This window comes from Cucumis melo, chromosome 12, assembly GCF_025177605.1.
Source record: "Cucumis melo cultivar AY chromosome 12, USDA_Cmelo_AY_1.0, whole genome shotgun sequence".
NCBI classification, from domain to species: domain Eukaryota; kingdom Viridiplantae; phylum Streptophyta; class Magnoliopsida; order Cucurbitales; family Cucurbitaceae; genus Cucumis; species Cucumis melo.
In genome coordinates this window covers 28,038,921-28,065,931 of record NC_066868.1, presented here as the reverse complement: position 1 = coordinate 28,065,931, position 27,011 = coordinate 28,038,921, and the positions used below count along the sequence as shown (strand labels likewise).

Genomic DNA, 27,011 nt, shown 5'->3' with positions numbered 1-27,011 from the left:
GAGAATGTGACCAAAATCCTACGGATTGATATGAGTGCTCTAGTTTGAACTAAAAGCATGTTAGTGAATCATATATTTATATCATTATGAAGATATGAATCATATATTTATATCATTATGAAGATATGTGAAGGATGTAAGGTAACAATGTAGTATACTATCTAAGGAAAGAGGTGAAAGATATAACAATTTAAACATTTATCTTTTTCCCTTCATACAATTGTGATACAAAGAGAAAACATAATGTAGGATGACGAAATAAGAACACTACAATACAAGGTAAAGGTCTCCCCCAAGTACACAAGACAATAAAAGAAACAAACAGAGACAGCAAAAGCACTTGGCTAAACTTGTACTACATTCCCTTTTCCTGTGGTTCAAACTAAAAGAAAGATCAGTTGGTTATATATATATAAATATATATATCAACTGATCTCATAATGTGTGATACGAATCTCATCCTCCACTCTAGAAGGTGGATGAGTTTTGTTCTTCAATCTCATGGCTAGGTAATCTTTGAACTGAAATCCTTTGTATTTTGGTTTCTCTCCAATTTCTTCAGTGAACTTTGGCAATGGCTCAACCCACTTGTCTCCATGCAAATTATGGAAGAATGCATAAGAAAATCTCTCTTTTCCCTTTTGTCTCACAACTCTATGTGTTGCACTCTTGAATTTTTTGTTGCTCAGAACCTAATTACATCAAAACCCCAATTGATATCAGACATCCAAAAACAGATCACGATTCAGAATAAAGTTGGAAAAGTTTACCTGAATCACATCTCCAATGTTGACTACTATGGCTCCTTCAACAGGAACCACTGGAATCCATTCCCCATCTTTCCTTACTTGAAGGCCTCCAGTATCATCTTGGATTACCAAAGTAATACAGTTAGCATCTTCATGGTGAGTGAGACCATTTTCACCTTCTTCAGTTGCAGAGAAGTAGTAAAGAGTTGTCATGAAATCCCAGCTTCTGTCATTGTTGTATTGTTTCAGAAAATCAGGAGGAAGCCCCAAACCTTCATTGACAATGCTCTCTAGAAGCAAGCAAACCTTGCTTAGTTTCTTGAACAATTCTTCCGACTGTTCCCTATAAACAATCTCGATATCATGAATCAAAAGGCTTTAAAATGAAACTTTTACTTTTGTCTCCTTAGAATTGTAAAAGATATAGAACAGATCCTGTTCAAGTAAAAGTCATAAAAGGGAACTTTTACTTTAAAAATCAAAGGGAAGGAAAAGAAAAACTTACTTGAATTGTGGTGGCTCTTGAGGGTAAATATTGAAGTTAGATCCAGGAGGAAACATAAGAACATATTCATTCTTGTCTACACAATTTTTCTTCTGCTTGTTGAAACCAGCAAGAAGAGGTGCCCCTGGCTTGGGGCTATATTTGAGTTTTATGTCATCAGGGTAATGGAAAAAAGTTCTTGACACTTCCAAAGATTCTTTAAGAAACTCAACGGGGATTCCATGGTTTACAATTTGGAAGAAGCCATAGCTAGAACAAGCTTGGAATATGGTTTCAAAGGCCTTCTTTTTTGCTTCATTTTCATCTTCTGTGGAAAAGACAGAAAGGTCCACAGTTGGAATGCCTGTGTTTTTAGCCATTTCAAAGTGAAGTGTGAGAGTTTTTTTTCTTTAGGTCCATTTTTTATACCAAACAAAAAGGCTGTCAAGTATGGAAAATGACACTTGGAATCCATGCTTTTGGTCAATTCAGAGACATTTTGGAAGGAAGCGTTTTTTCTTCATCTTGCTAAATTTGCTTGAACCTAATTCAATACTTATTTCATTACATGAATTTCATCCAAACCAAAAAACGTAAAACCATAAAAGCTTGGGATAACCATCTTAATTGCCCTTTGAAATTTCAACACCAAGTTGAGAGTTGGATAAACATTCAAAATTCTACGGAAATTTGACTGTTTAATCACGCGGCATATTATATGGCCATAAAAATTTACTTGATAAGAGATTTAACAAGAAAATTGCATTGACTACTTAAGGAGAAGATATCGTTTATAAGCGAGGACAAATATCTTCATAATATGAGATATTTTGAATGAAAGCAAAAATAAAATCACAAAAACTTGAATCGAAAGTAGACGGTATTATATCATTGTAGAGATGTTTAGAAAATGTTTGTCGTAATTGAAAAATATTAAGATAATCACAGCAGAGTTAGAAAAGATTCTGCATACAAGTGTAAGAAGACATGGTTTTGTCAAGTAGTTTGTGGGTAACATTCACAATCCTTTTAAGTGTAAAATAATAATAAAGATATGAAATTTGATTCCACAAAGTAAATAAACATAGAGAAAAAGACATGAAGTAGGCGTCGACACTTGGCCTCTTCTTCTCGAGGACTTCAATGATATTAAATGTTTAAATGCATCTTCAATCTGCTCTAACTTTCTGTTTGTTTGTTTTCTCTTTTCTTATGTTTTTTTTATTGAGTAAACTTCATCATCAAATAATGAAATTTCTCTTGGACAAAAAATTTCTGATTCAGAGACGATTATAAATTATATATATGTATGTATATGTACATTTTAAACCTATTCATCCTCATCTCCAACTTGTAAAGCATTTTCTATTATATTTGTATAATCTTTTGTTCAATTTATCAAACATTTGTATACAACTAATTATCAAAAACAATTTAAAAGACCTTGTGTAAACTAATATCATATAATCATATACGTATTTAGTGCAGCACGGTGTCAAATTTTAAACTTTTGATCTCAAAACAGAGTACAAATCAGTTCTTATAGGGAATTTCTTTTTAAACTTAGGTCATGTTCACAACTCTGTTTTATTAGTGTGATGTTTGTGTATATCTCAATCCCAAACCATAAATTCAAATGTATGGAATTGGATTTGGAACTTCCTATCGTTTTGAGTCAAATATTTGTTTTTTTCCGACAATATGTGAAGGTGAAGAATTAAACTTTTAATTTTGTGGCAATTGAGTTTAGCCAAATGTTGCATAGTTTCATGACAAAAAATATATATATATAATAATTTTTTTAAATTATTTAAATTAAGGACTTTCATTTCCATGCAAGAAATTAAAGTGCACAATCCGTTGCCGTTCTTGTGCATCTAAGTTGATTGGGCAAGCTTTTAAATTTCATTTTGCAAAAACTATGTCTATATCGTATTACAATTTACTTGCATCATTTAATTTGCCTATATCTTATTACAATTACTTTTTTTTTTAATAATTTGTCTTGTTGGGCAATGTGCATGCAAGTCGTCTGGCTTGAGATTCAAAACCTGATTCCTGAACCTTAAAATCCCTTGAGATTCAAAAGCTGATGCATGAACTCTACATTCAACAAAAATACTTTTGCATTAAATGTTTGATATGACAGAAAAAAAAAAAAAGGAAAACTAAAACTTGGAAGCAGATGGTGTGTCCTATGAACGCTCAAGATGCACAAAGTACTTGCTATGGTTTTGGTTCTTCAGGAACACCAGCCATGGCAGAAAAGAACCATAGGTCACCATTAGCAGTGAAGCTTTGAGAGGGGTGGCAATAGTAATTAGTAACACAATTAATAACATATGCATTAAGGGGGAGTTCAAAATAACTTTACACATCAAAATACTTTCTCCAATGTTAGCATTAGAACAAAACATAAGATTAAAAAACCATAAATATCCTCATCAACCTATATATTAGAGAGTAATTTACGCAACGAGGAAGGAGAAAAGGAAAGGCTCTTAGGGAGAAAGTAGAGTCGAGTCGAAATGCCTGACCAACTGAACTTACAAACCGTTACCCTACCACGACCGGAAGAAGGCTACCACAAGAAACGATTCTCCTTTACCAACTGATACTTGAGCAACTATTACAGAAATGAGCCATTTGAAGAGATGCATTAAACTTCACTAGTCATCTTAGTCATCATCCTCATCATCACCAGCATCATTGTCATCATCTTGATCGTCATCATCATCATCTGAGTCGTCATCTTCTTTTCCCTGAAGAAGTACCAAAACACAAAATTATGGTATTGGTGAAGAAGATAGCAAGGGATAAACAAACACACAAACGATTATAGAACAGCCATCTATTGAACTATCCAACAGCCAAACACAATGAATTAGCTGCCTAAATCAGGGGTCTAAAAAAGGCCCGTAATTTGTTTTTCTTCACCTCTTCATTAGATTCGTCTTCATCCAATTCATCTTCATCAGCCTCCTGTATCACAGTACAGCAACTGTTAGAAAAAATAGTAAATGTAGCCAACATTAATTAAGTACAATTTCAGCTTGTGTGCTGAGAAAAGAAACCTATGCAGCAGAAAGAAACATACGTTATTGAAGTAGGATAAAGGGTTAGGCCATAAATCCTCCTTGATAATTTCCGCAACCTGCAACCCAGAGAAAATTTCAAAATACAGCTTTTTACTTTGAAGTAAAAAGGATATCTCGTCATAAAGATTACAGTATTCATCTTTTTGAAATGAGAAAATTTCTGTTCTGGTCAGCTATGTAAACGCCTGCCTCTGAGTGATGCAAATGACATATAAAAGAAATGAAATTTTTGTGGGGTGATGTAAATGTGCAATATGTTTTCATAATACCTCATCATGGAAGTCATCAATATCTTTCTGTTCTGTATCACTGAACCAGCTAAAAAAGCTGCACCCAAAACAGGAAAAAGAGTGCTACCAGTGAGGTCCAATGAATTATTTTCCTTTTAACGAAAGTTGTAGGCATTTTCTTCATTTCATACGTAGGAGGTATGTCACTAGGAAATGCGTTTTTTAAAAATTAGATCATAGCTGTGAGTATATGACATCAGACTAACACTTGAGACAGTCAATTGAATCTCTTGATGTCCCTTGAATCTGAAATCTGATTAAAGAGACAATTGGAAAGAAAACGAAAGAAGAGGTGATGAGAGAAAATAGAACACCATCTAAATTATGACTACGACATAGATTTTGTCCCTCCCACCTATTCCTCTCTCTGTGTTCCTTTCATAGCTCAGTCAGTGATTTCCCCATCTCTAATTGTTTGTACTTCAGTTCTCAGTCATCTCCTCTATCAGCAACTAGAAGTTTCTTTTCCTCTCTTTTTACCTCCTCTCAAAGTTTTAATCATTTAAATGCATCAGGGTTTCTAAGATAGCTCATTTTCTTGATATTGGATAGGAATTTTGATAGAACCCAAAGTTAAAAGAAGTACAAGATAACCAAGTAATTTAAGGTACTTGGTCCCTCCCTCTCTTATGAACACTCATGCTTAAACTAACATTTATCTTGTACATGGTCGGATGCAGTGAGAAAGACGATGTCTTTTCGACTAGTGGTTAGGAAAGAGTGGAGAGGTAGGGAGCTCTAAACCTCTCTAATTAAAAATATAAAGAGTTCTATCATTAGGTTATTGTATTAAGCATCTTTCCTTTTTGTTCTTTGCTCTACTCATTTTCAAAGGATTATATGCTTTCTAAAGTCTGAAATTATTTTCATGAAATGCAAGAAAGCTATTCTCTATGCATAGCAATTCAGTCTATTGAATTCTAATAACACCCAAAAAATTGAGAATAAAGCCAGACTCGGCTTAGAAAGTTGCCAAAAAAATAGTAGGGAAGTAACATTCTCTTAAATTTAGGCAGTGTCTCACATTTAACCGTAAGAGTTATCGGTGCCTTTTCCATAATGAAATGTCTCACAAGGTCACCCTTTTATAATACTGATCATAATCTACCATAGCATGAGTTTTGACTCAAATACCTAAACTGAATCACCGGTGTTGCCTCATAAATGCACGCAAATTTGTATAACAAACAAACTAGCATAAATTAGATAGTCTAGTGACGGTGCTTTCACAATTAACATATAACCAATAATATAAAACATAAAAAATAAATGAATAGACTCTAAACGGTGATTATTGATTAACAGGTTTAGTGACCAACCTTTCCTCAGCCTGAGGTCGTTTGTTCCCTTTCTTCTCATGGTTAAACCCATTAGGTAAACCCTTCAGATATGCAGAGTACAGTAGACAGTTAGTGAAAATAATTTGATGAACTAATACAAGCATTATTTTAGGAAGGAGATAAAAAAGTTTCTCACCATTCCCTCTTTCCATTTTATCGATGTAGCATTGATTTTCCTAGTTCCTTCATCAAGAAAGGTGAAGGTCTTCGTCAGCTTTGTATCTTCAAAATAAGGGTTGGTGTTGAAGTTCTGTAGAATCAAAGAAACAAAATAAATACTCGTAAAGAAATAGAATGTAAGTGACACAAAGGACAAGAAATCACTACAGAAAAAAAATAAAAGCAAAATGTAGGAACATAACAGAAAAGGAGCAAGTTAGGGCAATGATTCAAACTCACAAAAGTAATTGAGTAACCCGATTTGACATCTTTAAAATCTTCCACTTCCAGGGAGGTGAGATGTTTGAATATCTAACAAAAGCAAAATGACCAACAACAATTTTATGGGCATTTGGACAGAAGATACTAAAACAAGATTATGAGAATTCAAAATCAGCTTCACTAATAAAATTCAGTATTTTACTTGCAATTTCATTTATAATTTTGAAAACTCAAATATATAAAACGAGGGAGACAAATGAAACCTTCTGGTCCTCTTCGGTTAAAAGTTCACAAAGAGCAGGATGACTCAAGAACTGCAAGTTGAAGAAGAAACAGTTATTTTTATCATAGGACACGGGGAGGAAGAATCAGTTATGAAACTCATCAGCATGACAAGAAGTTCATAATTAGTTCAAAGATGACAGATTTGAGAAGGAAATACAAACCGCTGTTAACCAGAAGTCAGGAATTGATTTGATAATCTCATTCCGCTTGTCGTAGACAGGTTTTCGTACTTCATTGTACTTCTGTTCCACTTCCAATACTTTATCACTGGCCTCCTCGTTGATCTTGAAGATCAAGGCAAATAAACAACATGATCATAAAGCAGCAGTTATCTCAAACTTACTGGAAAACAGTAATTAACAGTAGAATATACATCGTTCTTAATAGAGCAGTAATACTATATAATTAAATATACACCCTATAAAAAAGATAGCAACTTTGCACAGTACTTCAGAGTTAGAGGCAGACTTCATAACTGTTTGGTCCCAGGAACAGTGAAGTCGCAGGGTGTAATTCAAGATTAACATTTATCGTAACGCAATTCATTTTATCCAGGTAACATGGGATGTAAAATTCAAATAAGTTGTCAGCCATATTTTAGAATTAGATTATAAATCACACAAAGAACTAAGCCAGTCAACCTTAATGAATTTAAGAACGAACAAACAGATTTCCCAAGCGCAGGTAAAAGAAATTAAACGTCGGCAACGACGTTTTTCAACAAGACTACAAAAAAAGCCTTAAGCTTTGGGTAACAATTGAAGTAGATTTAGAAGACAATGTGAACCCAATTCCGTTCAGCTCGGGACAAGCTCAACTGAGCACCCAAAAAAAAAAATGATAGATCACAAGGTAACGTTTTTTTGTCTCGGGTTCATTGATCTCCTGGCAACATTAAACAGAGAGAGCAGCAGAAAGAAGGATAGGAGTGAGAAAGTTAAAGAAGCATTGAATGAATCAGTACCTTCTCGAGCTCGTCTTGAATTTCCTGCAACTTCTCGATGGAAATAACGAGTTTCTCATCGATGACCTCAGAATTGTCGTCTTCGGGCTTTTCAGAGAGCTTGGCCTTCTTGCCCTTATCAGCAATCATCTTGGCGTTGTGGGGAAGAAGCGGTAAAACCCAGAAGAAGAGTGTCTCTAAAACCCTTTTGCTTTCTTTCTCTTCGTTGGGGAGTCTCTTGAGATTATTTCTCAAATGAGACAGAGCTCACAAGTTAGGGTTTTTGGGAGTTTAAATCTGCTCCAATTACACAATCTTCCGTCCACTCTTTTCAACCAATTATTTTCTGCCACGTAACCATACGTACCACTAAAGTCAAACATTTTATGTTGACCTATGCTCCACGTTGCCCTTTCCCTCTAATTTCTTTTTCTTACTAAATAATTAATTGCCTTTTCCCTGATTAGTTTCAGATTAGGAATTCTAAATCTATTTGCAATCCAACTTAATTTTCATAAAATCAAATAACACATTAAACACACACACACATTCACTTCAATTTAATTCCTTTAGAATATTCTGAATCACTTATTTTTAATATATATATACACACACGTGCTGGTATGCAATTTGGATTAGCATTTATTTAAATCGTTCAACTTTGAGAGGTTCTTGATGTAAACATGGTATTTCTACTTTGAGAGGTTCTTGATGTAAACATGGTATTTCTTCTCATGTTGCGTATGATTCGTAAGTTCACTATTTATAGGGTGCTAAAATGATTAGTCGAAACTTGGAACATCAAATTTTTTTAGCATTTCTATCTTTAGAAAATATCGTATTTGATATCCTTTTTGTGAGGTTTTATCTTCGACGTTATTTTGTTATCTTAATTTCAAACCAAGTGTTTAGTATTTATTATTCATAAAGTTTAGTACATAAGGCTTATCTTAGATAACTATTGTTACATGCTCTTTGCTTAAGTAAAATGATGTTTTTACTCATAACAATAACACTAGGAACTTAAGTATAGAGATTTGAATAATTAACTTCTATACATAATCTATTCTCATCTTATTTGTGTTCAAATCAACTTCTCATTTTCATTAAAGTAATGATTATAGTAGAAACTAACATGCCAATATTTCAAATAACTCTTTTATATCCACACAACATTACGTTGGTGTATTGTGTACTTTAATTGTATAATCATGTCATAAGTGACTATAGTTTAACCAGTTATATTTGACTTTTTAATTCAGTGAACGATGAACAACTAACGCTAAGAATAAAAGTAAATGTACACAAAAAAAACTCCCCTCAAGAGCCACCATCTAGTTCAATGATAAGTCCATCTAACATCAACTATCGTTCTCCCTCCATGACTTATTTTATCATGATTAACGACACCTTTATCTACAACGCATACTGAGCCACTTCATAGGTCAGTTGATTAGCTCGACACCGGGTGTCGGAAAAACAAAATTCCAAAAAGAGAGTTGTTTACTTGATCTAATATTGATTAAACCATAAGCTTCTTTTTATGTTACATCTCACTTTGTAGCATACGGTTTTTTAAGTCCAATAGTGGTCAGGGTGGAGGAGAATGGAAGATGAGACAATAGACAAACAGAAAGTATTGCTTCTCTCTTAAGCCCATGATTTTTCCTAGAGCCCAACTTCATTGTTTAGTGGCAGAAACCCAATTGACCGATATCAGCACATTTCATATTTGAGTCCAGCTGCTACACATTTATAGATCTTTGTTTCTTGAATTTTTTAAATTTGAAGTCTTGTCAATGAGCCACTTAGAAGTTAGATATAGCTGAGAAGTTAGTTAACGAACAGAGACAACTCTTATTCCTTATCCTTCCAACTACACGAATAAATTGTACAGACTCAGATTGAGATATAATATGATTGATATATAATAATAGAAATGGAGATTTAAACATGAAGGGGAAAGGGAGGTAGAGGCTTCAGCATCCTACCATTTTAAATGGTTGAAGTGAAGCCACTAATCACTATCTACAATTCTTTTTAGCTTACAGATGTGATATTAATCCAACCTTCAATTTAGTCCTCTTCACAACATTCCTCCCTGGACCATGGCCTTCAATTTTGTTATTCAACAACAAGAGGCTCAAATTTTTAGCCTTTTCTTTTTAATTTTAATTAATTTAATGCTCTCCCTCTCTCTCTCTCTCATGTGCATTTATAACTTATTTTACCTACTTCTTTGTATTACTTCTTTGTCACAATCATGCACATGGATTTATAAACTCTTCATCTCCATGTACTACTTTTATTTTATAGATGAAATTTTAAGTTATGTGACATATTCTTGCTTGGAAAGTTGTGTTAGCATCCAAACATGTGAAATTCATATTTTTTGTATACAGTAAACTTGCTCCTTCAGTGGCAAACATGACATATTCTCGATGGACCAATCCCAAGTTCCTAATTTTGTTTCAGTAAGTGTTGTCATTCATCTATAAACAATGCTTCTGCAATAGCTTTCCCCACTAATATTCCTTTTCAACAGAACCCTTCTAGAAAAGGCCTCATCTTTTTTACTTAAGACCCCAATAAATTCACTACCCATATGTCAAAATCACTGCTTTTTCCTCATCAAAGTTTGATGAATGGCCTTGACTGATTGAATTGGAGGAACGTGAACAAAAATGGCCAGATATGAAGTAAGTTTTAATGTGTAGGAAAGTGGTGGAAGCAGCTGTTAGATGAATGTTTTGTTATCCAAACAAGTCAGCAATGGATCGATCTTGTCATGCCTGCCATATGCTCTGATCACATAGCTTTTCAGGTATATGTTTGTGATGTTGTACAATATTATGTTTAGTTATTATCCAATAGTTTGATTTGCTGTGTTGATTATGGATTTGATACAATCTTGTGGATGCAGTGTTTACTAGATTTCCAACCCAGTTTCTGTGGAGTGAAAGGGAAGGAAAAGACCAATGGGATCCACCATAGCAGTAAGATGGTTGCAGAATTTAATGCTGCCAACCCAACTTGTTCCGGCTTATATTTCTCTTTGTACCACCACTTAATTACCTGAAAGTGTCCACTCCACTGCCCATTCAAATTTTCTCATCTTAAAATATAAGTACAGCGTAGTTCTTTTCTTGAATTTTGATGTTACATGTCACGAGGGTCTTGTCCATAACTCTATATTTGTCACTTAAGCAGGATCTCATTAGTTTTTCCAGCAGGGATTCTTCATTTGTTCAATAATTTGTGAGATTTTAAATATTAGTTAACAACCCACTTAAGAATTTGATTATGTAAGTACCATGCTTCTTGTTCTGATCCATTTGAACTGCTATTTCATATAGTGCTTTGTTTTCAATCTTTCATAAGATTTTTTTTATAGAGCAAAAAGATCTTAAGGGGATTTCTTTTTTCCACTTGGACATAAATTCTGAAATCAGATTTACTGGTGAAATATATATTATAATTACCATTTCATACAGACATAACAATTCTGACATGTCGGATGTGTGTATATAAAGCTTAACGACACATATCTTGAAGCAACAAGCAGAAGTTAGGGACATAATTTCAAAGATGTGTTGCTCTGTTAGGCAAGCAAAACCTGTAGGGCCTTCACTTTCCTTTTTTTTTTTTTCTTTTTTGGAAAAATAATGAAGCTACATGGCCACCTTAAAAGGCCATGGCCTTGTTCCAAAAGTATCTTTGGAACTAAAAAACGAAACATTGAAGACCAAAATGGCTGTTAATCAATGAATCATAAACAAAAACCAGAACAGCAACTCAGAAATTTGTTGCCATGTAAATGTTCCTCTCTGACCTACTGACTTTGCAAATCAAGATTGTCTTATTTTCAAAGGCTAGATCATGTGATTATCCATTATGCATAAACTAAAAGGGTGCAAAGTAGGAAGCATCATTTGATGGACAAATCCCAGTCTTCCATCCACATGTTTCAATTTTACTGCACACTCAAAGAAATAATAGTGCCATTTAACACTGAGATAATGGCAGTTTTGTGTAAGCAGAAACGTAATCCTGACAGGGAATCATAATCTTCCACAATAATCTGAGCTCAGCCTGTTGCATTAGTAGCGATCATGGTCGAGTCCAATCTTGGGAAACGTCTAGAATCAGAATTCAACTTCTCAATATTTCTGTATGCAGTTTCAGCTATGCTAACTGCCTTGTGACTTTTACAGCCTAATAGTCCACCATGGTGACTTTTCTGCAAATCCTTGTCCAGTTGTGTGGTTTTAGTCCTGGCTGTGACTTTCTTTTCATCATAGTCTGCAACAGATGAGAAATCAGCTGCACTGGCGGTGACTGCACTCCATTCAATACTGGCTTCACTTGGCTCATAAGCTGTCACGGAGCTTGATATAACTTCCGAAGTATGTCTTGTGAATGGCTTTCCATTAATTCCAGATATGTTTTCGATCTCGAACAGATCGGAACTTGCATCGCTCCCTACATCTTCAATCATTTGATCGCTTCTTGGAGCAGTTTGAGTGGCCTTGGCTTTTGGAATGGCATCCCATTTTAGAACAGACAATTTTTTCTCTAGATTCTTAGCCACCAAGTCTTTCTTATCCAACTTGTTTGAGCCAAATACTTCAATGGATTTTCTCGGATCTTCATCCTGAATCTTTGCAAGATTTTGCAATTGAGAGTTTGAAATTGGAAATACCAACTCCTCTTCTCTTGTTGTCACACCAGAAATTGAACTTTTTGGTTTGTGTTTTACCATAGTAGCTGTTTGAAACTTCATTCTACCATCCACGATGATATGATTTTGCTCATTCCTAGTAGTTTCTTTTTTGACATCATTCCCTTGCAATCCTTTTTGTCCTTGCAAATTCCTATGGACAAGAATAGACTTTTTATCAGAACAAGACCTGTTGCAGGTAAGGTTGACCAACAGGCTTCTTCCTTTTGTCTTGTTTTGAATGTTTTGAGATGAATTTCTCAAAAAACTTGGAAATAAAGCAGTTTGGCTATTCCAACTTGATTCAGAAGTCACACTTGAAGTTCCTGATCTGCTCTTTTGTCTCCTATATTGCACATCAGGTCGTTGTTCTTTCTTCTTTGCACAGTTGCTACCACAATTCTCAACAACTCTTGTGCTGTCATCTTCCAATTTCATGCCATAGTACCTTTCAGCTCTGAAAACTCCAATTTCCTCTTCTGCACTTGCCGTCTTCTTCATGTTTTTGGAACACAAAGCCTTTTGGTTTGAACTGATAGCATAAGGAAGTTGCTGCTGTTCAGATTTCACAGGAGGATTCTTCTGTAGAAATTTGTCTTCATTTGGTGTAAGATATGAAGACAAAACATTGGGAGGATGGGTTTTGCATTTACTTTCCATAGTTCACAAAAAAACCAGGAAACTGTAAGAACTTGAAGGATTTAGATGGATCAAGGAGTTGAAAAAAAAATGATTACCCGAGGGGGAGAAGAGAGCACACCACACAGAATGAAGGGGAAAGAAGCTGGTGGGAAGAACAGAAACAAACAAGAAACAAGTACAGAATGAAGAGAAGTATGGCAAGTTTGAAACCCCTTCAATCTTATTAAGTAGGCTTCAAAGGATTGGATCATAGACAACAAAAAAGTAAAGTTAAAAAAGAAAAAACTGAAGGGCCCTACTATACTACTTGATTTGACTTTCATCAAACACCCATTAATCATTAATTATAGTAGATATAGTTGTGTAAACCAAAAGATTTCTTCAATTGTTTCAGATGAGCTTTTATAAACAGAAACACTATAATGCATGAAAATCCATATCATTGTTGAAATTATTGTCTTGGAAACTGAAAAGTTTGTTGTCCTCAATTCTATGCTTAAAAGCCACATGGTACATGCTCTTTTATTTTCCGAAATTTGCAGAAGCATTAAATTTACCCCCTTGTTTTTCAATTTTTGTTCTTCTGGAAAGACCATACGGAAATAGAATAGTATTACCTCTAGTTTATGACTCTCAATTTTATATCACATGCATACAAACTTTGGAAAAAGAATAGGAAGAAATGTTTAATATTGTCAAATGAAAAAAGGACAAACTAGCTTTTGACGTTATTACCATCATTTCAATGCCATTATAGTGGCAAATTCTTGAATTAAAAAGTGTAGAGTCCTACTAGAGGTTTTATTTTTTCAACAGAAGCATCAAACATTGTTGGGAACATATAATTTATTAACAAAAAACTGTCGGCTGGGATGTAAAATGTGGAACTCTTGAAGGTAAAAAGGAAAGGGAAAAGGAACACAATGTATATGAGGCGTAAAGGACAAAAGAAATATTCTGTTGTGAAAAGTTTTACATCGAGATGAGGCTACCAGTATAATTGAACACAAGTCTAGAAGTTTGCTAAGTAGTTATGCTTCAACGAGCATCTAAAGAACATTCATAATTGTCTTCTAATGGCTGCTGCCTTTGATTCATAGAAGGCCCCCTTCCCAAGCTTTCCTATCTGAATGACGTTTCCAACTCATTTTCGATCATAAAATGCTTCAATTCATTGCTATCATGCTGCACCCTTCCAGTAATTTCCAGACAAATGCCTTTTTTGCTAACGGCTTTGTTTGAGTTTCTGTCTTTGGTGGATTTCTCTCTGGGGCCTGGATCTAAAAAGACAGGATGTATTTGAAGAGATGGATTTGGTTTAATTCTGTTCACTTCTCTTTCATCTGCTCGCCGCAAGATATTGGTGTGTGATTCAAGTTCAGAAGAATCATCTTCATTCAAAAGAACCTACAGAAGATTAAATTCATTAAGCTAAAAACAAGACGATAAGAGAGAAAGATGGAGGATGAGATTTCAATATTTCCAGAAAGAATCAAAGATCAAACCATCCAAAATTCTAAGCAATAACGTGCAGAGAGGGATACTCGAGAAGCTAAGTTTCCAACGATATATTTCAGGGCAAGGAATGGTGGTCTACCCATATGTTGTTGGTTAGAACTAAACATAGTTAAATAAAGAGGATTACCTTGCGGCCAACCAAGTCAAAGGTTACAACCACTTTGTTTCGTTTAGCTCGTTCAGCCTCTTCAATCTCCTCTTGTTTCTTTCTCAAAAGCTCCTTTTCCTTAAACCAAAAAAGATAAATTGGTCGGTCAAATCTCTAGTATAAAATTAGAGAATCCATTGACTGATGCTGCACCAAATTGACATACCTCATTAGACAACCAGCTATTGCCCTCAATCTGGTAATAATCACTTTGATCATCGATTACAGAGGTTCTTGCAGCAGAGTTTCTGTCATATTCAACTAACCTTTTCGCATAAGCTTCAGCTGCTGCTTCAGCATCTGAAAGTGGGGTAAAACCTTCATCCATACCAGCATAAGTGCTCCCTTCTCTCAGCACAAGGGATCCACAAAAACTGCATGGGCCTTCTCCCTCTTGTTCACATACAATCTTGCCACATGATAAACAATTGCTCACTAGTCTATGACGACGAGCTTGGCATGAACATGGTTTTCCCTGCTGGAACACAATTGATCCTTTGGCAGCTTCAGCCAGAGAAACAACTTTGGTAGCCTTCTTCTTTCTAGACGAACTTTGATTCCCTTTGCCAGATGATGAATTGCGAGGATCCAATGAAACCTGGCTGTCCACGTTACTAGAGCTAGTAGCCTTCTTTGGTTCTATCTCTTTACTGGAGATAGAAATGGTTTTTGGTGTTTTAACAGGTTTCTTGGATCCACCAAAAGAACCTTCATGGGAGGGTGGCTTGACATAGGTATGTAAGGTTGAAGTTGGAACATCCAACGTTTTGCTGCAGAGGTCAGAATGACCTCGCAGCCGCAAATACTCATTTATCACACTTTTACCAACTTCCTGACCTATGATGTTCTGCAGAAAAATAAATAAAAAGATCGAGAACCAAGGGATGTTAAAAGAGAAGCCATACGATCAAATAAGCAGATATCAACTTGCATATATACTTTTCCTTAATGAGATTTTGAAAACCAAATATAAAAAAACAAGGGATGAAATTCGTTTCTTTTCATCGTACAATTCTAAAATCAACCCAAGTGCAGAAAATTGACTTCTAGCGAAGCAGTTCGTCCTTTTGGGAAAACCATAAAACGCATAGAAAGCCAAGGATTATTGAAAACCTTCGTTTAGGAATTCAAGAGTGAATTGAGATGAATTGGCTAATCGTCAATATTTCACTTTCTCACCTAAATGCAACTATTTAGCATCCATAAAAATAAGAATCTGCAATGTTCTCAAAATGACGTGTGAAGACTCTTAAAACAACAACAATATCTGAAGCCAAAAGTAAAGTTCATCGAAAAACATACATATCAATCATTTAGATTATTGCAAAAAAGAAAGTTGAGAGAAGAAACTTACGTTAAGATACACGTATTACTCCTTTCATTATCAATTGGCTTTTAAATTATTTTAAAATGAAACCTCATGTTCCTCTATTATGATACAAGAGCTCATAAACCCTAAACAAGTATTATGGCCTAATAAAAATGAGATTCGACCCCAGAATGGTGAACTTAAGGCGGTATAGAAGCACGTTGAGGTTCTCACATTGGAGAGCTAGGAAGACGTCACAATGTTTATAAGATACATAAGTTAATTCTCTAATTGTCAAATGATCAGTAAATCATGATGATTATTGATAGAGAATGATACCTGCCACTTCTAGAACTTTTGTCACTTGAATTCCTATAGTTTTTTTTTTAACGGAAACAAGCCTCTTCATTGCTATAATGAGTGAGACTAATGCTCAAAATACAAAGGAATGAGTCGAAATACAATATAAAAGATAACAAAAAGAACCAGACCCGAAAACATCCAAACCAAAAGAACAAAACTATAACAAAGGGGAAAAAAAAGTAACCTAACATCAACACCCGGAAAATAGCACCTCACAGAAAGCTCCAACCAGATTCTTTCGTCACTCCAGCTTCCTTCATTAGGCTTCTAACGTTCAGGACCTCTTCCCACAATCCCATATCAGCACAGATGTTTGAAAGGGAGACATAAGCACCAGTATCACCTGGGTTCAACTCCATCACCTTTCTTGCTGCTAGTTTTCCAAGTTCAATATCTCCATGTACTTTACAAGCAGCAAGAAGTGTACCCCAAATGAGAGCGTCAGGTTCAATAGGCATATGGTTAATCAGTTCTTCCGCCTCTTTCAGTTTCCCACACCGGCCAAGAAGATCTACCAGACACGCATAATGTCGACATCCTGGTTGTATACCATAGTCTTCCACCATTGAATTGAGGTGGAAATAGGCTTCATCGACCAAACCATTATGGCTACAAGCAGACAAAACCCCAACAAAGGTGACTGGATCCGGCTTGAATCCTTCTTTCTTCATAAGTTCATAGGCACATAAAGCTTCAGCACCTTTCCCATGCTGGGCATAACTGACAATCATGGATGTCCAACCTATCAAATCGGGCTTTCCAATCTGCCCAAATGCTTTGCAGCAGTCTTCTATACTTCCACATCTGGAGTATACCATTACTAGCGAACTCCCAACAGATACATCTTTCTCCAAGCCTACTTTCACAATGAGTGCATGGATTTGAGTCCCAATTGCAGGCCTCTTTAAAAGCGCAATACCTCCCAATATGGATGAGATTGAGAAGGGATCGATGGCTAAACCAGCCACCAGTAGACTGCGAAATAGCAAAAGAGCCTCTTTGATGCACTTTTGTTGAGCATATCCTGAAACCAATGAAGAGCACACAATATCATCTTTCTGGGGCAATGTTTCAAACACCCTCCTAGCCAATGCCAAGTTACCACATTTTGAGTACATAGTCACAAGCGAACTTCCAAAAGATACATTTTCACTAAGTCCCACACGAATAGAGTAACCATGAATTTCTCTGCCTAATTGAATTGAAGGAAGGGCATAGCATGCAGTTAGGACTGCACTCAAAGAAGTACCATCAGGTACACATTCTTCAAACAACATTTCTCTAAATAATTGAATGGCCTCTCTTGCAAAGCCATGTTCTGAGAAGCAGGAAATCATTAAGGTCCATGAAACATTGTCTTTCTCTGGCATGTTTTCAAAAACTTGAAACGCTTCCTTTAGATGGCCACATTTAGAATACATTGTAAAAAGAGAACTCCCAACAGAAACATTAAATATTAATTCAGTTTTAAGTGTGTAGCAGTGTATCTGCCTCCCAAAAGTAATACAGTCAGTCAAACTCAAGAGGGTGGAAGTACATACTGAATCTGGTTCCATTTTTTCCCTTAACATTTTTCGGAACAAATCACTTGCTTCCTCTTTATCATTATTTTTTGCAAGTGACAATATCATGGCTGTCCAAGAACTGAGATTCCTATGGTTATCCATCTCTCTAAAAACCATCAATGAAAGATCAATTGCTCCTATTTTTGAATACATAATAATTAAAGCAGCCACCACCTCTGCTTGTGAAGAAAAACCAGCTTTTAGAATCCAGGAGTGAAGTTGGGTTGCCTCTTTTCTCATGCCTGGATTAGCACATGCCCTTAACAGGGTAGTAACTGTGTAGCTATTAATTTCCTCTCCTATTTTTCTCAAATCTTCAAAAATCTTGATGACCATTAAATAATCATTATTTTGCACAAAGCCAGACATTATAACTGTCCACGAGACCACATTGCGAATGGGCATCTGGAAGAATATCTTAACAGCCTCATCCATGTCCCCACACTTGGCGTACAAACTAACAAGGGCTGTCTCAACAAAAACGTCTCCTCCACCACATTTAATCACTCTCCCTTGAACACTTTTCCCAAATTCAAGATCTTGAAGTGCAGAACACGCAGTTAGAACACTAGAAAAGGTGAAACTATTAGGCTCCAGAAATTTACTACACATTCTGTTGAAAAGATCCAAAGCCATCAAATACTCCCCATTTGTTACCGCTGCAGAGACAATAGCATTCCAACACACCACATTCGCACAATCAACATCATGAAACACCCTTAGAGCATCCAAAAATTTAGAATCTTTTGCAAATAAATCAATCATTACGGTTCGAACATAACCGTTATCAAAGAACCCATTTCTCACAGCAAGTGAATAAACCTGCTTGCCAAACATTGTGGCTTGAATGGCAGCACAAGCAGATAAAACACTCCCACATGTTACCTCATTTGGTTTAAAACCCAGGTAATGCATCCAGCAAAATATTCTCAACGAGTCCAAATGTAAGAAATTGTTGTTGAAACCCGTGATAATGGTATTCCAAGAAATAACATTTGGGTTGAGGATTGTATCAAACAGTTTGAGTGCATGGTCCATAGCGTTAGACTTTGAATAACAATGTAGCAAAGAATTTGAAACATAGATATCAATACGAGGAGTTACTCGGAGGAACTTAGCGTGTAGAACTTTCGTGTTTCTCAAAGAGAAGTTTCCCAATTTAACAAAATCATTAAGCAACCGAACAGGATTGAAAGGAGCGAAAGTTTCAATTTTGGTGAAGGAAAAATTGGACACATTGTCCACAGTCGCGACAGAGGAAACCAATCGACGTGGGGATAACAGCGTTTTGTTAACGATAGTTTGAATAGCGATAAAACTCATTTGATTGCCTAGAGTGGGAAGACAACGGAAGAAAAAGGTCGGTGAAAGAGTTAGAAATATAAAGTTCTCAAAGCGACGATGCGAAGACTACTAGTACAGCGACATATCGAAAGCCAGAAGCGAAGTTCATCGAACAGAACAAACATATCTCAATCATTCAGATTATTGCGCAAAAAAAAAAAAAAAAAAAAGGAAGCCGAGCGAAGAAATTTACATCAAGATACTCTTTAGCGTCTTGGGGCTGGGCGAGCTCACAGTATGAGACCAAGCCAGAAATCATATCCTTATCGAGACCCCAACCAGTTTCCATCTTCTTGCAGAGATCATCCAACGCCTTCTCCAGCCACTGCCCTGACGTCGCCATTCTTCTCTCTCTCAGACGACAACCCAAGCGACTGACGGCTAAAGCTTCAATCCTCGAAACACTAAGAACGACGATTGGTAATGCAGTGTTCCGCGCACCACATTTACTTTAATACGCACGCTTTTAAGATCTTGCCACGTGTAAGGAAAGTGGGTTTCCCTTTCGTCTCTCCCTTCATCAGTTCACCCCAGGGTTCATCCTCTTCGTCTTCTTCTCTTTGTTCTACAGCCTCCTTTTCGGAACCCTAAACCCCAGCTGTGTTTCATTTAACCCAATGCTCATTTCGGCAACCGTCTACTGAAAAACTCTAGTGGAGCTTCGAAGTACCTAGCTTTTTTCTTCTTATGAAAGTTAAACGGCGCAATCTTATCAACTTTGATCTTTATGAATCATTAATCTCCGAGGAAGATGGAAACAGAGAGATAATGGCACCAAGATCTCCTTTCCTAGTTTGCAAAGTTTTTCTATAACTAATGGACTTTGCTGGATTCTATTCTATGTTGTGCATAAGGATCAACTCTTAGAATTCCTGGAGGTTTATGAGGTAACAATATTTAAGAGCTTTACGTTCAGCTTTGGGGCGTTCGGTTCGCGGTGGCTGGGTCACGGTTTCTGGGCTATTATAGACAGTCCGCGACGGGTTTGTCGGGGTTTTTGCTGGCTGTCCAGACGTGGTTGTGACGGGTCAGTTGAGGAGTTGGGTTTCCCGACGGTTTTGAGTGGTTTTGGGTCTCGGTATCAGAGGCTAAATCCGGCACGTGGTTCCCTCTGTTTCTCGGTATTTGTTTGATGGTATAGTCGGTTTGCTTTACACAATTACAGATTATTGTTGCTTGAATTGAATTATCTGTAATGGTTCTTGAAACTTTGCTCGGAATAATATCCTTCCAGGCTGATTCTCAAAGTGGATATAGACCAAAACTGTCAACCACTATATATCCCTGTCTTGATTTTGCTTCTTTATTGCTTTGATTGTTTGCGTTATCTGTGAAATCTGGATTTGATTGCATTCTGTTATTTAGCTTCTTGAATTAGTGCAGTAGTTTACAACACTATAACTAATGGACTTTGCTGGATTCTATTTTATGTTGTGCATAAGGATCAACTCTTAGAATTCCTGGAGGTTTATGAGGTAACAATATTTAAGAGCTTTATGTTAATATATCGAGTCCTTTATTGAGAATGATTCGAGCTTTGCAGCCAAAACATGTAGCTGCTGTAATAAGATATCAGAATGATCCCCTAAAGGCACTCAAAACGTTCAACCAAGTGAAAACCGAAGATGGTTTCAAGCACACATTGGAAACGTATAAGTGCATGATTGAGAAGCTTGGGCTGCATGGACAATTTGAAGCAATGGAGGATGTGCTTGCTGAATTGAGGAAGAATGTCGATAATAAAATGCTTGAAGGAGTGTATATTGGAATTATGAGAGACTATGGAAGGAAAGGAAAGGTCCAAGAAGCTGTTAATGTGTTTGAAAGGATGGATTTTTATGATTGTGAGCCATCGGTTCAATCATATAATGCCATCATGAACATTTTGGTTGAGTATGGGTATTTCAGTCAAGCTCACAAAGTGTATATGAGAATGAAAGATATTGGAATTTATCCAGATGTTTATACATACACAATTAGGATGAAGTCCTTCTGTAGAACTGGTAGGCCAAGTGCTGCCCTGAGGCTGCTTAATAATATGCCTGGCCAGGGATGTGAGTTCAATGCTGTTTCATATTGCGCTGTGATTAGTGGATTTTACGAAGAGAATTGTCAAATTGAGGCGTATCACTTGTTCAACGAAATGCTCAAACAAGGTATCTGTCCTGATATTTTAACATTCAATAAGCTCATTCATGTTCTTTGTAAGAAGGGTAATGTTCAAGAAAGTGAAAAACTCTTCAGCAAGGTCATGAAGAGGGGAGTTTGCCCAAATCTGTTCACATTCAATATCTTCATCCAGGGGCTTTGTAGAAAAGGTGCAATAGATGAGGCTGCTAGATTGTTGGAGAGTATCGTATCAGAAGGTCTAACTCCTGATGTAATTTCATACAATACACTGATTTGTGGCTTCTGTAAACATTCTAAATTAGTAGAAGCAGAGTGTTGTTTGCGTAAAATGGTGAATAATGGGGTTGAGCCAAATGAATTTACCTATAATACAATTATTAATGGATTTTGCAAAGCGGGTATGATGCAAAATGCAGATAAAATTCTCCGTGATGCAATGTTCAAGGGGTTCATCCCTGATGAATTCACATATAGCGCTTTAATTAATGGATTATGCAATGATGGAGATATGAGCCGAGCCATGGCTGTATTTTATGAGGCAATGGAAAAAGGATTTAAGCATAGTATTATTCTCTATAATACATTGGTAAAGGGGTTGTCCAAGCAGGGACTTGTTTTGCAGGCCTTGCAGCTGATGAAAGATATGATGGAACATGGTTGTAGCCCTGATATTTGGACTTACAATCTAGTTGTGAATGGGTTGTGCAAGATGGGTTGTCTATCTGATGCCAATGGAATTCTGAATGATGCTATTGCGAAGGGATGCATTCTTGATATATTTACCTTCAATACATTGATTGATGGTTACTGTAAACAACGCAACTTGGACAAAGCTATTGAGATTTTAGACACAATGTTGAGTCATGGTATAACTCCTGATGTGATTACATATAACACAATCTTAAATGGCCTTTGCAAGGCAAGAAAGCTAGACAATGTGGTGGACACTTTTCGAGCAATGCTTGAGAAGGGGTGTACACCAAACATAATTACATACAATATATTGATTGAAAGCTTTTGTAAAGATCGAAAAGTTAGCGAAGCAATGGAGTTATTTGAGGAGATGAAGACTAGAGGTTTGACTCCAGATATTGTTACTCTTTGCACCTTGATTTGTGGGTTATGCAGTAATGGCGAGTTGGATAAAGCTTATGAGCTATTTGTGACACTAGAAAAAGAATACAAATTCTCATATTCAACAGCTATATTCAACATTATGATCAATGCCTTCAGTGAAAAACTAAATGTTAGTATGGTAGAGAAGCTCTTTCATAAGATGGGTGGCTCTGACTGTGCTCCAGACAATTACACCTACCGTGTCATGATAGATTCTTACTGCAAAACAGGGAACATTGATCTTGCACACACTTTTCTCTTGGAGAAGATCAGTAAAGGGTTGGTTCCATCATTCACAACTTGTGGAAAAGTTTTGAACTGTCTTTGTGTGAAGCACAGATTAAATGAGGCCGTGGATATTATCAACCTTATGGTGCAGAATGGCATTGTTCCTGAAGAAGTGAATTCAATATTTGAAGCTGACAAGAAGGAAGTAGCTGCACCTAAAATTGTTGTAGAATATCTATTGAAGAAGTCTCATATCACATACTATAGTTATGAACTGTTGTATGATGGAATTCGGGGTAGAAAGTTGAACAAAAAGTTCAAACGAAGTACTTCCCTAGTTTCAAGAAAGAGGAAGTTTTGAGTATATAGAGGAAGTTTGGAACAACAATGGCCGTTCTCTTCTACCTCAAGATCCCTACAAACAAGCCCAGGTTCGATTCTTGGCTGATTACGTTCAGAAACAGGTACATGTGTTTTATGCAATTGCTGGTTGAACTTGTATTGTTCATTTTAAGGAAAGTTTGTAAATAACCTTGTGTTCTTTTTTGGGTTGGTGCAGGTGTTTGAGGGTTTGTTTTTGTTAATGAAAACAGAAGGGGAAGCACAAGAGAAAGCCATTGAAGATGTGAAAGAGAAGCTGAAAGTTCTTGAAGAACAGGGGCTGAAGGATTTATTGGCAGAGGGAAGTACATTTGTGAATGGAGACGAACTTGGATATTTGGACATAGTTATGTCGACAGTGCTTGGAATGTACAAGGTTCATGAAGAGTTTTTTGGAGTGAAAATTGTGGAAGAAGAGAAGATCCCAGTTGTGTTCTCATGGTTGAATAGATTGATTGAACATCCACTTGCAAAGGAGGTTGCTCCTCCCAAAGAAAAGGTTTTGGGGTTTCTTCACTTCATTAGACAAAAATTGCTACCCTCACAGGCTGCTGCTTAATGCTCTTCACATGTGTACTAATACAACATAAATAAACCTTAATTTCGTCTCTAAAGTTATTGTATTGTGTATTTTACTCCATGGTTTTCACTTTTCAATAATAAAATTTGATATGTTTTCTTCTTTAATGAGCTTTTATGGTTTTTCTTAGAAATAGTAGATCAACTTATATGATAAACTAGGTGTGGCCTACGGAAGAAGTCTTGAGAATCATTTAAACTTTTGAGCAAGTGGACACAAATTTATGTGTATTTTATTCCGAAGATTGCTCAGCAAACGATGTTGGCAAACAAAGTCATAATTAACTCTTTGATCGAAATTAGATATTTTAATCAAGATGTGAACAAAATCTCCATGCTGTTTTGTCACGATTGCAATGGATGGTAAACCTTCATTGACTTGGGAGGAGCTGCCTTGTGGAATATGAAAGGAGGAGAGGAGACCCCATTTAAAATTCCCGAGTATTCTTAAAACCACCTTCATCACACAACATTAACACCCTATTTATGACTGCTAAACCGATCACAAAACCTCAGAGAAGATTAAGATATGACAGAAGAAAACAAAGTGGTGCTTTATGGATACTGGGCTTGTCCTTTTGTAAAGAGGGTCGAACTCACCCTTAAAATCAAAGGCATCCCTTTTGACTATGTAGAAGAAGATTTCCTGAACAAAAGTCCGGAGCTTCTCAAATTGAATCCTGTTTATAGGAAAGTTCCTGTACTCGTCCACAATGGAAGATCCATTTGCGAATCAGCTATAATTTCTGAGTACATAGAAGAAGTTTGGAACAACAATGGCCCTTCTCTTCTACCTCAAGATCCCTACAAACGATCCCAGATACGATTCTGGGCTGATTTCGCTCAGAATCAGGTACATATATTTTATACAATGTTAGTTGCTCTTGACTTATATTGTTCTTCCGACCAATTACATCTTTTTAGTCGAATAACTTTGTTGTGCGTTTTGTGTTGGTGCAGTTGTTTGATGGTCTACTTTTAGCAATGAAGACAGAAGGGGAAGCACAAGAGAAAGCCATAAAAGAAGTGAAAGAGAAGCTGAAAGTTGTTGAAGAACAGGGGTTGAAGAGTTTGTTGGGAGAGGGAAGTTCATTTGTGAATGGAGATGAACTTGGATATTTAGACATAGGGATGTTGACAATTCTTGGAAGGTACAAGATTTATGAAGAGTTTTTTGGTATGAAAATTATGGAAGAAGAGGAGATCCCAATTGTATTCTCGTGGTTGAATAGATTGATAGAGCACCCTATTGCAAAGGAGGGAGCTCCTCCCAAGGAAAAGGTTCTGGGGCTTCTTCACATCACTAGGCAAAGATTTCTACAATCCCCTGTTGCTACTTAATGCTACAACTCTATCTGTCCCTTCACATCAAAATGTCTCGTCTCTAATGTTGTATGTGTATTTCACTCTATGGTCTTCAATGATAATATCTAATATGTTTTGCTTATTTTGTTTTTTTGTTTTTTCCTTCTTGAATGAGCTTTTCCAAACTTTCTATAAAACTCATTGACATCCTACTTGATTATAATTTATAATACAATGATGATGAATATGAATATTTAAAAATGACAGATAAGACAAGGAGAAGTAGTAGTACTCCATCGTTGACCGACAAGATAAGGTTATGGATGCTTGGTGGTATTATTAATTTAAATATATTTTATGAATTTCCTTAACTTGTAGGAATATCTATTGATATAATTATACATATTTGTATAATTGAAATCTCAATATTAATATTTACCCTATATTTTTCTTGCTCGAGTATGAAAAAGACTTATCTTTTATTTAACAAAATATTTGTATAACTTAAATAAAAATAAGATAAAAAATGAAAAACAAACATTGTTGAACACAAAAATAACAAACAAGCCTAAAATAACAAATAAAATGAAAAAAATGAAAAAAGAGAACAGAGAAAAATTTCATTAAATCATCCCCAAACTTATAATTTAACTACTTGGTTAAAATTAGATATTTTAATCTAATGTGAACAAACAAAACCTCCACAGAGTTGCAATTCTCGAGAAATGTGGCCAAGATTCTGATGGAGGAGATGACTCTTTCTTGTTGAATAAGGAAAGGAGAAGACCCACCTAAAATTCCAGAATATTCTTAAGACCTTATTTATACCTTCCATGGAAACCATTGAACCCATCACAAAAAAATTTGAACATTCTTCATACACAAGATTAAGAGATGGCTGAGCAAAACAGAGTGGTGCTTTATGGAATGTGGGCTAGCCCTTTTGCTAAGAGAATCCACCTCGCTCTTAAAATCAAAGGCATCCCTTTTGAATATGTGGAAGAAGATCTCCAGAACAAGAGTCCAGATCTTCTCAAATTCAATCCTGTTTACAAGAAAGTTCCCGTACTCGTCCATAATGGAAGATCCATTTGCGAATCAGCTATAATTTTTGAGTACATAGAGGAAGTTTGGAACAATAATGGCCCTTCTCTTCTACCTCAAGATCCCTACAAACGAGCCCAGGTTCGATTCTGGGCTGATTACGTTCAGAAACAGGTACATGTGTTTTATGCAATTGCTAGTTGAACTTGTATTGTTCATTTTAAGGAAAGTTTGTAAATAACCTTGTGTTCTTTTTTGGGTTGGTGCAGGTGTTTGAGGGATTGTTTTTGTTAATGAAAACAGAAGGGGAAGCACAAGAGAAAGCCATTGAAGATGTGAAAGAGAAGCTGAAAGTTCTTGAAGAACAGGGGCTGAAGGATTTATTGGCAGAGGGAAGTACATTTGTGAATGGAGACGAACTTGGATGTTTGGACATAGTTATGTTGACAGTGCTTGGAATGTACAAGGTTCATGAAGAGTTTTTTGGAGTGAAAATTGTGGAAGAAGAGAAGATCCCAGTTGTGTTCTCATGGTTGAATAGATTGATTGAACATCCACTTGCAAAGGAGGTTGCTCCTCCCAAAGAAAAGGTTTTGGGGTTTCTTCACTTCATTAGACAAAAATTGCTACCCTCACAGGCTGCTGCTTAACGCTCTTCACATGTGTACTAATACAACATAAATAAACCTTAATTTCGTCTCTAAAGTTACTGTATTGTGTATTTTACTCCATGGTTTTCACTTTTCAATAATAAAATTTGATATGTTTTCTTCTTTACTGAGCTTTTATGATTTTTCTTAGAAATAGTAGATCAACTTAGGTGTGGACTACAGAAGAAGTTTTGGGAATCATTTAAACTTCTGAAGAAGTGGACACAAATTTATGTATTTTATTCTCTATAAACGCATTGAGATCTTAAATCTTATTATTATAAAATTCAAAGGTCATGAAATGAAAAACACTTTTTTAAATGGTATAAGAGTTGGAAGTTAAAATATAGAGATGAATATGAATATTTTAAAATGATGGAGACCAAGGAGTAAGTAATA

General features: G+C 36.0%; 9 protein-coding genes and 1 long non-coding RNA gene across 12 annotated transcripts; 5 read left to right on the top strand and 5 right to left on the bottom strand.

Annotated features, from left to right (window-relative positions):
- Nucleotides 1-181: 181 nt before the first annotated feature.
- On the bottom strand, nt 182-1,657 carry LOC103485283 (flavonol synthase/flavanone 3-hydroxylase-like). Its single transcript, XM_008442869.3, has 3 exons — nt 1,255-1,657; nt 771-1,092; nt 182-692 (listed from the first exon to the last, which is right to left on the bottom strand). The coding sequence occupies exons 1-3, from the start codon at nt 1,611-1,613 to the stop codon at nt 426-428; spliced, it is 948 nt and encodes a 315-aa protein (XP_008441091.2). The 5' UTR covers nt 1,614-1,657; the 3' UTR covers nt 182-425.
- A 1,896-nt stretch (nt 1,658-3,553) lies between these two features.
- Nucleotides 3,554-7,842, bottom strand: LOC103485375 (NAP1-related protein 2). Its single transcript, XM_008442967.2, has 10 exons — nt 7,592-7,842; nt 6,789-6,911; nt 6,606-6,656; nt 6,361-6,432; nt 6,098-6,211; nt 5,941-6,002; nt 4,601-4,658; nt 4,331-4,387; nt 4,171-4,215; nt 3,554-3,995 (listed from the first exon to the last, which is right to left on the bottom strand). Exons 1-10 carry the CDS (start codon nt 7,718-7,720, stop codon nt 3,912-3,914), a joined length of 795 nt encoding a protein of 264 aa, XP_008441189.1. The 5' UTR covers nt 7,721-7,842; the 3' UTR covers nt 3,554-3,911.
- A 2,173-nt stretch (nt 7,843-10,015) lies between these two features.
- LOC103485452 (uncharacterized) lies at nt 10,016-10,879 on the top strand. The gene is made up of 2 exons (XR_536848.3): nt 10,016-10,394; nt 10,494-10,879. It is a non-coding gene; the product is annotated as an uncharacterized LOC103485452 (long non-coding RNA).
- Nucleotides 10,880-11,410: 531 nt separating this feature from the next.
- Nucleotides 11,411-13,172, bottom strand: LOC103485492 (protein PHYTOCHROME KINASE SUBSTRATE 1-like). The gene has a single exon (XM_008443167.3). The coding sequence runs from the start codon at nt 12,948-12,950 to the stop codon at nt 11,658-11,660; it is 1,293 nt and encodes a 430-aa protein (XP_008441389.1). The 5' UTR covers nt 12,951-13,172; the 3' UTR covers nt 11,411-11,657.
- A 690-nt stretch (nt 13,173-13,862) lies between these two features.
- LOC103485946 (uncharacterized protein C1A6.01c) lies at nt 13,863-19,522 on the bottom strand. The gene is made up of 4 exons (XM_008443755.3): nt 19,373-19,522; nt 14,765-15,445; nt 14,578-14,676; nt 13,863-14,339 (listed from the first exon to the last, which is right to left on the bottom strand). Exons 1-4 carry the CDS (start codon nt 19,520-19,522, stop codon nt 14,055-14,057), a joined length of 1,215 nt encoding a protein of 404 aa, XP_008441977.1. The 3' UTR covers nt 13,863-14,054.
- Nucleotides 16,199-19,158, bottom strand: LOC103485891 (pentatricopeptide repeat-containing protein At1g74600, chloroplastic). The gene has a single exon (XM_008443685.3). It carries the CDS (start codon nt 19,156-19,158, stop codon nt 16,483-16,485), a length of 2,676 nt encoding a protein of 891 aa, XP_008441907.1. The 3' UTR covers nt 16,199-16,482.
- A 646-nt stretch (nt 19,523-20,168) lies between the features above and the next one.
- Nucleotides 20,169-26,429, top strand: LOC103485663 (putative pentatricopeptide repeat-containing protein At1g74580). Of its 3 annotated transcripts, XM_051080006.1 has the most exons (4): nt 20,169-20,314; nt 20,622-20,654; nt 20,736-23,117; nt 23,213-23,721. In XM_051080006.1, exon 3 carries the CDS (start codon nt 20,840-20,842, stop codon nt 23,012-23,014), a length of 2,175 nt encoding a protein of 724 aa, XP_050935963.1. In that variant the 5' UTR covers nt 20,169-20,314; nt 20,622-20,654; nt 20,736-20,839; the 3' UTR covers nt 23,015-23,117; nt 23,213-23,721. The 3 variants fall into 3 exon arrangements, with proteins under 3 accessions (XP_050935963.1, XP_050935962.1, XP_050935961.1); XM_051080005.1 differs by lacking the exons at nt 20,169-20,314; nt 20,622-20,654; nt 23,213-23,721 and adding an exon at nt 26,232-26,429 and having other exon boundaries at nt 20,705-23,117; XM_051080004.1 differs by lacking the exons at nt 20,169-20,314; nt 20,622-20,654 and having other exon boundaries at nt 20,705-23,117.
- Nucleotides 23,041-23,593, top strand: LOC127144197 (glutathione S-transferase U9-like). The gene is made up of 2 exons (XM_051079776.1): nt 23,041-23,151; nt 23,213-23,593. Exons 1-2 carry the CDS (start codon nt 23,041-23,043, stop codon nt 23,591-23,593), a joined length of 492 nt encoding a protein of 163 aa, XP_050935733.1.
- Nucleotides 23,855-25,060, top strand: LOC127144277 (glutathione S-transferase U9-like). The gene is made up of 2 exons (XM_051080008.1): nt 23,855-24,466; nt 24,574-25,060. Exons 1-2 carry the CDS (start codon nt 24,143-24,145, stop codon nt 24,952-24,954), a joined length of 705 nt encoding a protein of 234 aa, XP_050935965.1. The 5' UTR covers nt 23,855-24,142; the 3' UTR covers nt 24,955-25,060.
- LOC103504237 (glutathione S-transferase U9-like) lies at nt 25,813-26,612 on the top strand. The gene is made up of 2 exons (XM_008468676.3): nt 25,813-26,136; nt 26,232-26,612. The coding sequence occupies exons 1-2, from the start codon at nt 25,813-25,815 to the stop codon at nt 26,610-26,612; spliced, it is 705 nt and encodes a 234-aa protein (XP_008466898.3).
- The last annotated feature ends 399 nt before the right edge of the window (nt 26,613-27,011 follow it).

What these genes read in the sequence shown, in the direction of transcription:
- LOC103485946 (XM_008443755.3), bottom strand. Translation starts at nt 19,522, where the DNA reads ATGGCGACGTCAGGGCAGTGGCTGGAGAAGGCGTTGGATGATCTCTGC. An exon ending in ACGCTAAAGAGTATCTTGAT is followed by an intron (nt 15,446 to 19,372) that starts GTAAATTTCTTC and finishes ATTTTTCTGCAG; the next exon opens with AACATCATAGGTCAGGAAGT. An exon ending in ATAGCTGGTTGTCTAATGAG is followed by an intron (nt 14,677 to 14,764) that starts GTATGTCAATTT and finishes TTTTGGTTTAAG; the next exon opens with GAAAAGGAGCTTTTGAGAAA.
- LOC103485375 (XM_008442967.2), bottom strand. Translation starts at nt 7,720, where the DNA reads ATGATTGCTGATAAGGGCAAGAAGGCCAAGCTCTCTGAAAAGCCCGAA. An exon ending in TTCAAGACGAGCTCGAGAAG is followed by an intron (nt 6,912 to 7,591) that starts GTACTGATTCAT and finishes TTGATCTTCAAG; the next exon opens with ATCAACGAGGAGGCCAGTGA. An exon ending in AAGACGAATCTAATGAAGAG is followed by an intron (nt 3,996 to 4,170) that starts GTGAAGAAAAAC and finishes GTACTTCTTCAG; the next exon opens with GGAAAAGAAGATGACGACTC.
- LOC103504237 (XM_008468676.3), top strand. Translation starts at nt 25,813, where the DNA reads ATGGCTGAGCAAAACAGAGTGGTGCTTTATGGAATGTGGGCTAGCCCT. An exon ending in CTGATTACGTTCAGAAACAG is followed by an intron (nt 26,137 to 26,231) that starts GTACATGTGTTT and finishes GGGTTGGTGCAG; the next exon opens with GTGTTTGAGGGATTGTTTTT.
- LOC103485283 (XM_008442869.3), bottom strand. Translation starts at nt 1,613, where the DNA reads ATGGCTAAAAACACAGGCATTCCAACTGTGGACCTTTCTGTCTTTTCC. An exon ending in CAAGAGCCACCACAATTCAA is followed by an intron (nt 1,093 to 1,254) that starts GTAAGTTTTTCT and finishes GATTGTTTATAG; the next exon opens with GGAACAGTCGGAAGAATTGT. An exon ending in ACATTGGAGATGTGATTCAG is followed by an intron (nt 693 to 770) that starts GTAAACTTTTCC and finishes TGATGTAATTAG; the next exon opens with GTTCTGAGCAACAAAAAATT.
- LOC103485891 (XM_008443685.3), bottom strand. Translation starts at nt 19,158, where the DNA reads ATGAGTTTTATCGCTATTCAAACTATCGTTAACAAAACGCTGTTATCC.
- LOC103485663 (XM_051080005.1), top strand. Translation starts at nt 20,705, where the DNA reads ATGATTCGAGCTTTGCAGCCAAAACATGTAGCTGCTGTAATAAGATAT.
- LOC127144277 (XM_051080008.1), top strand. Translation starts at nt 24,143, where the DNA reads ATGACAGAAGAAAACAAAGTGGTGCTTTATGGATACTGGGCTTGTCCT. An exon ending in CTGATTTCGCTCAGAATCAG is followed by an intron (nt 24,467 to 24,573) that starts GTACATATATTT and finishes GTGTTGGTGCAG; the next exon opens with TTGTTTGATGGTCTACTTTT.
- LOC127144197 (XM_051079776.1), top strand. Translation starts at nt 23,041, where the DNA reads ATGGCCGTTCTCTTCTACCTCAAGATCCCTACAAACAAGCCCAGGTTC. An exon ending in TGCAATTGCTGGTTGAACTT is followed by an intron (nt 23,152 to 23,212) that starts GTATTGTTCATT and finishes GGGTTGGTGCAG; the next exon opens with GTGTTTGAGGGTTTGTTTTT.
- LOC103485492 (XM_008443167.3), bottom strand. Translation starts at nt 12,950, where the DNA reads ATGGAAAGTAAATGCAAAACCCATCCTCCCAATGTTTTGTCTTCATAT.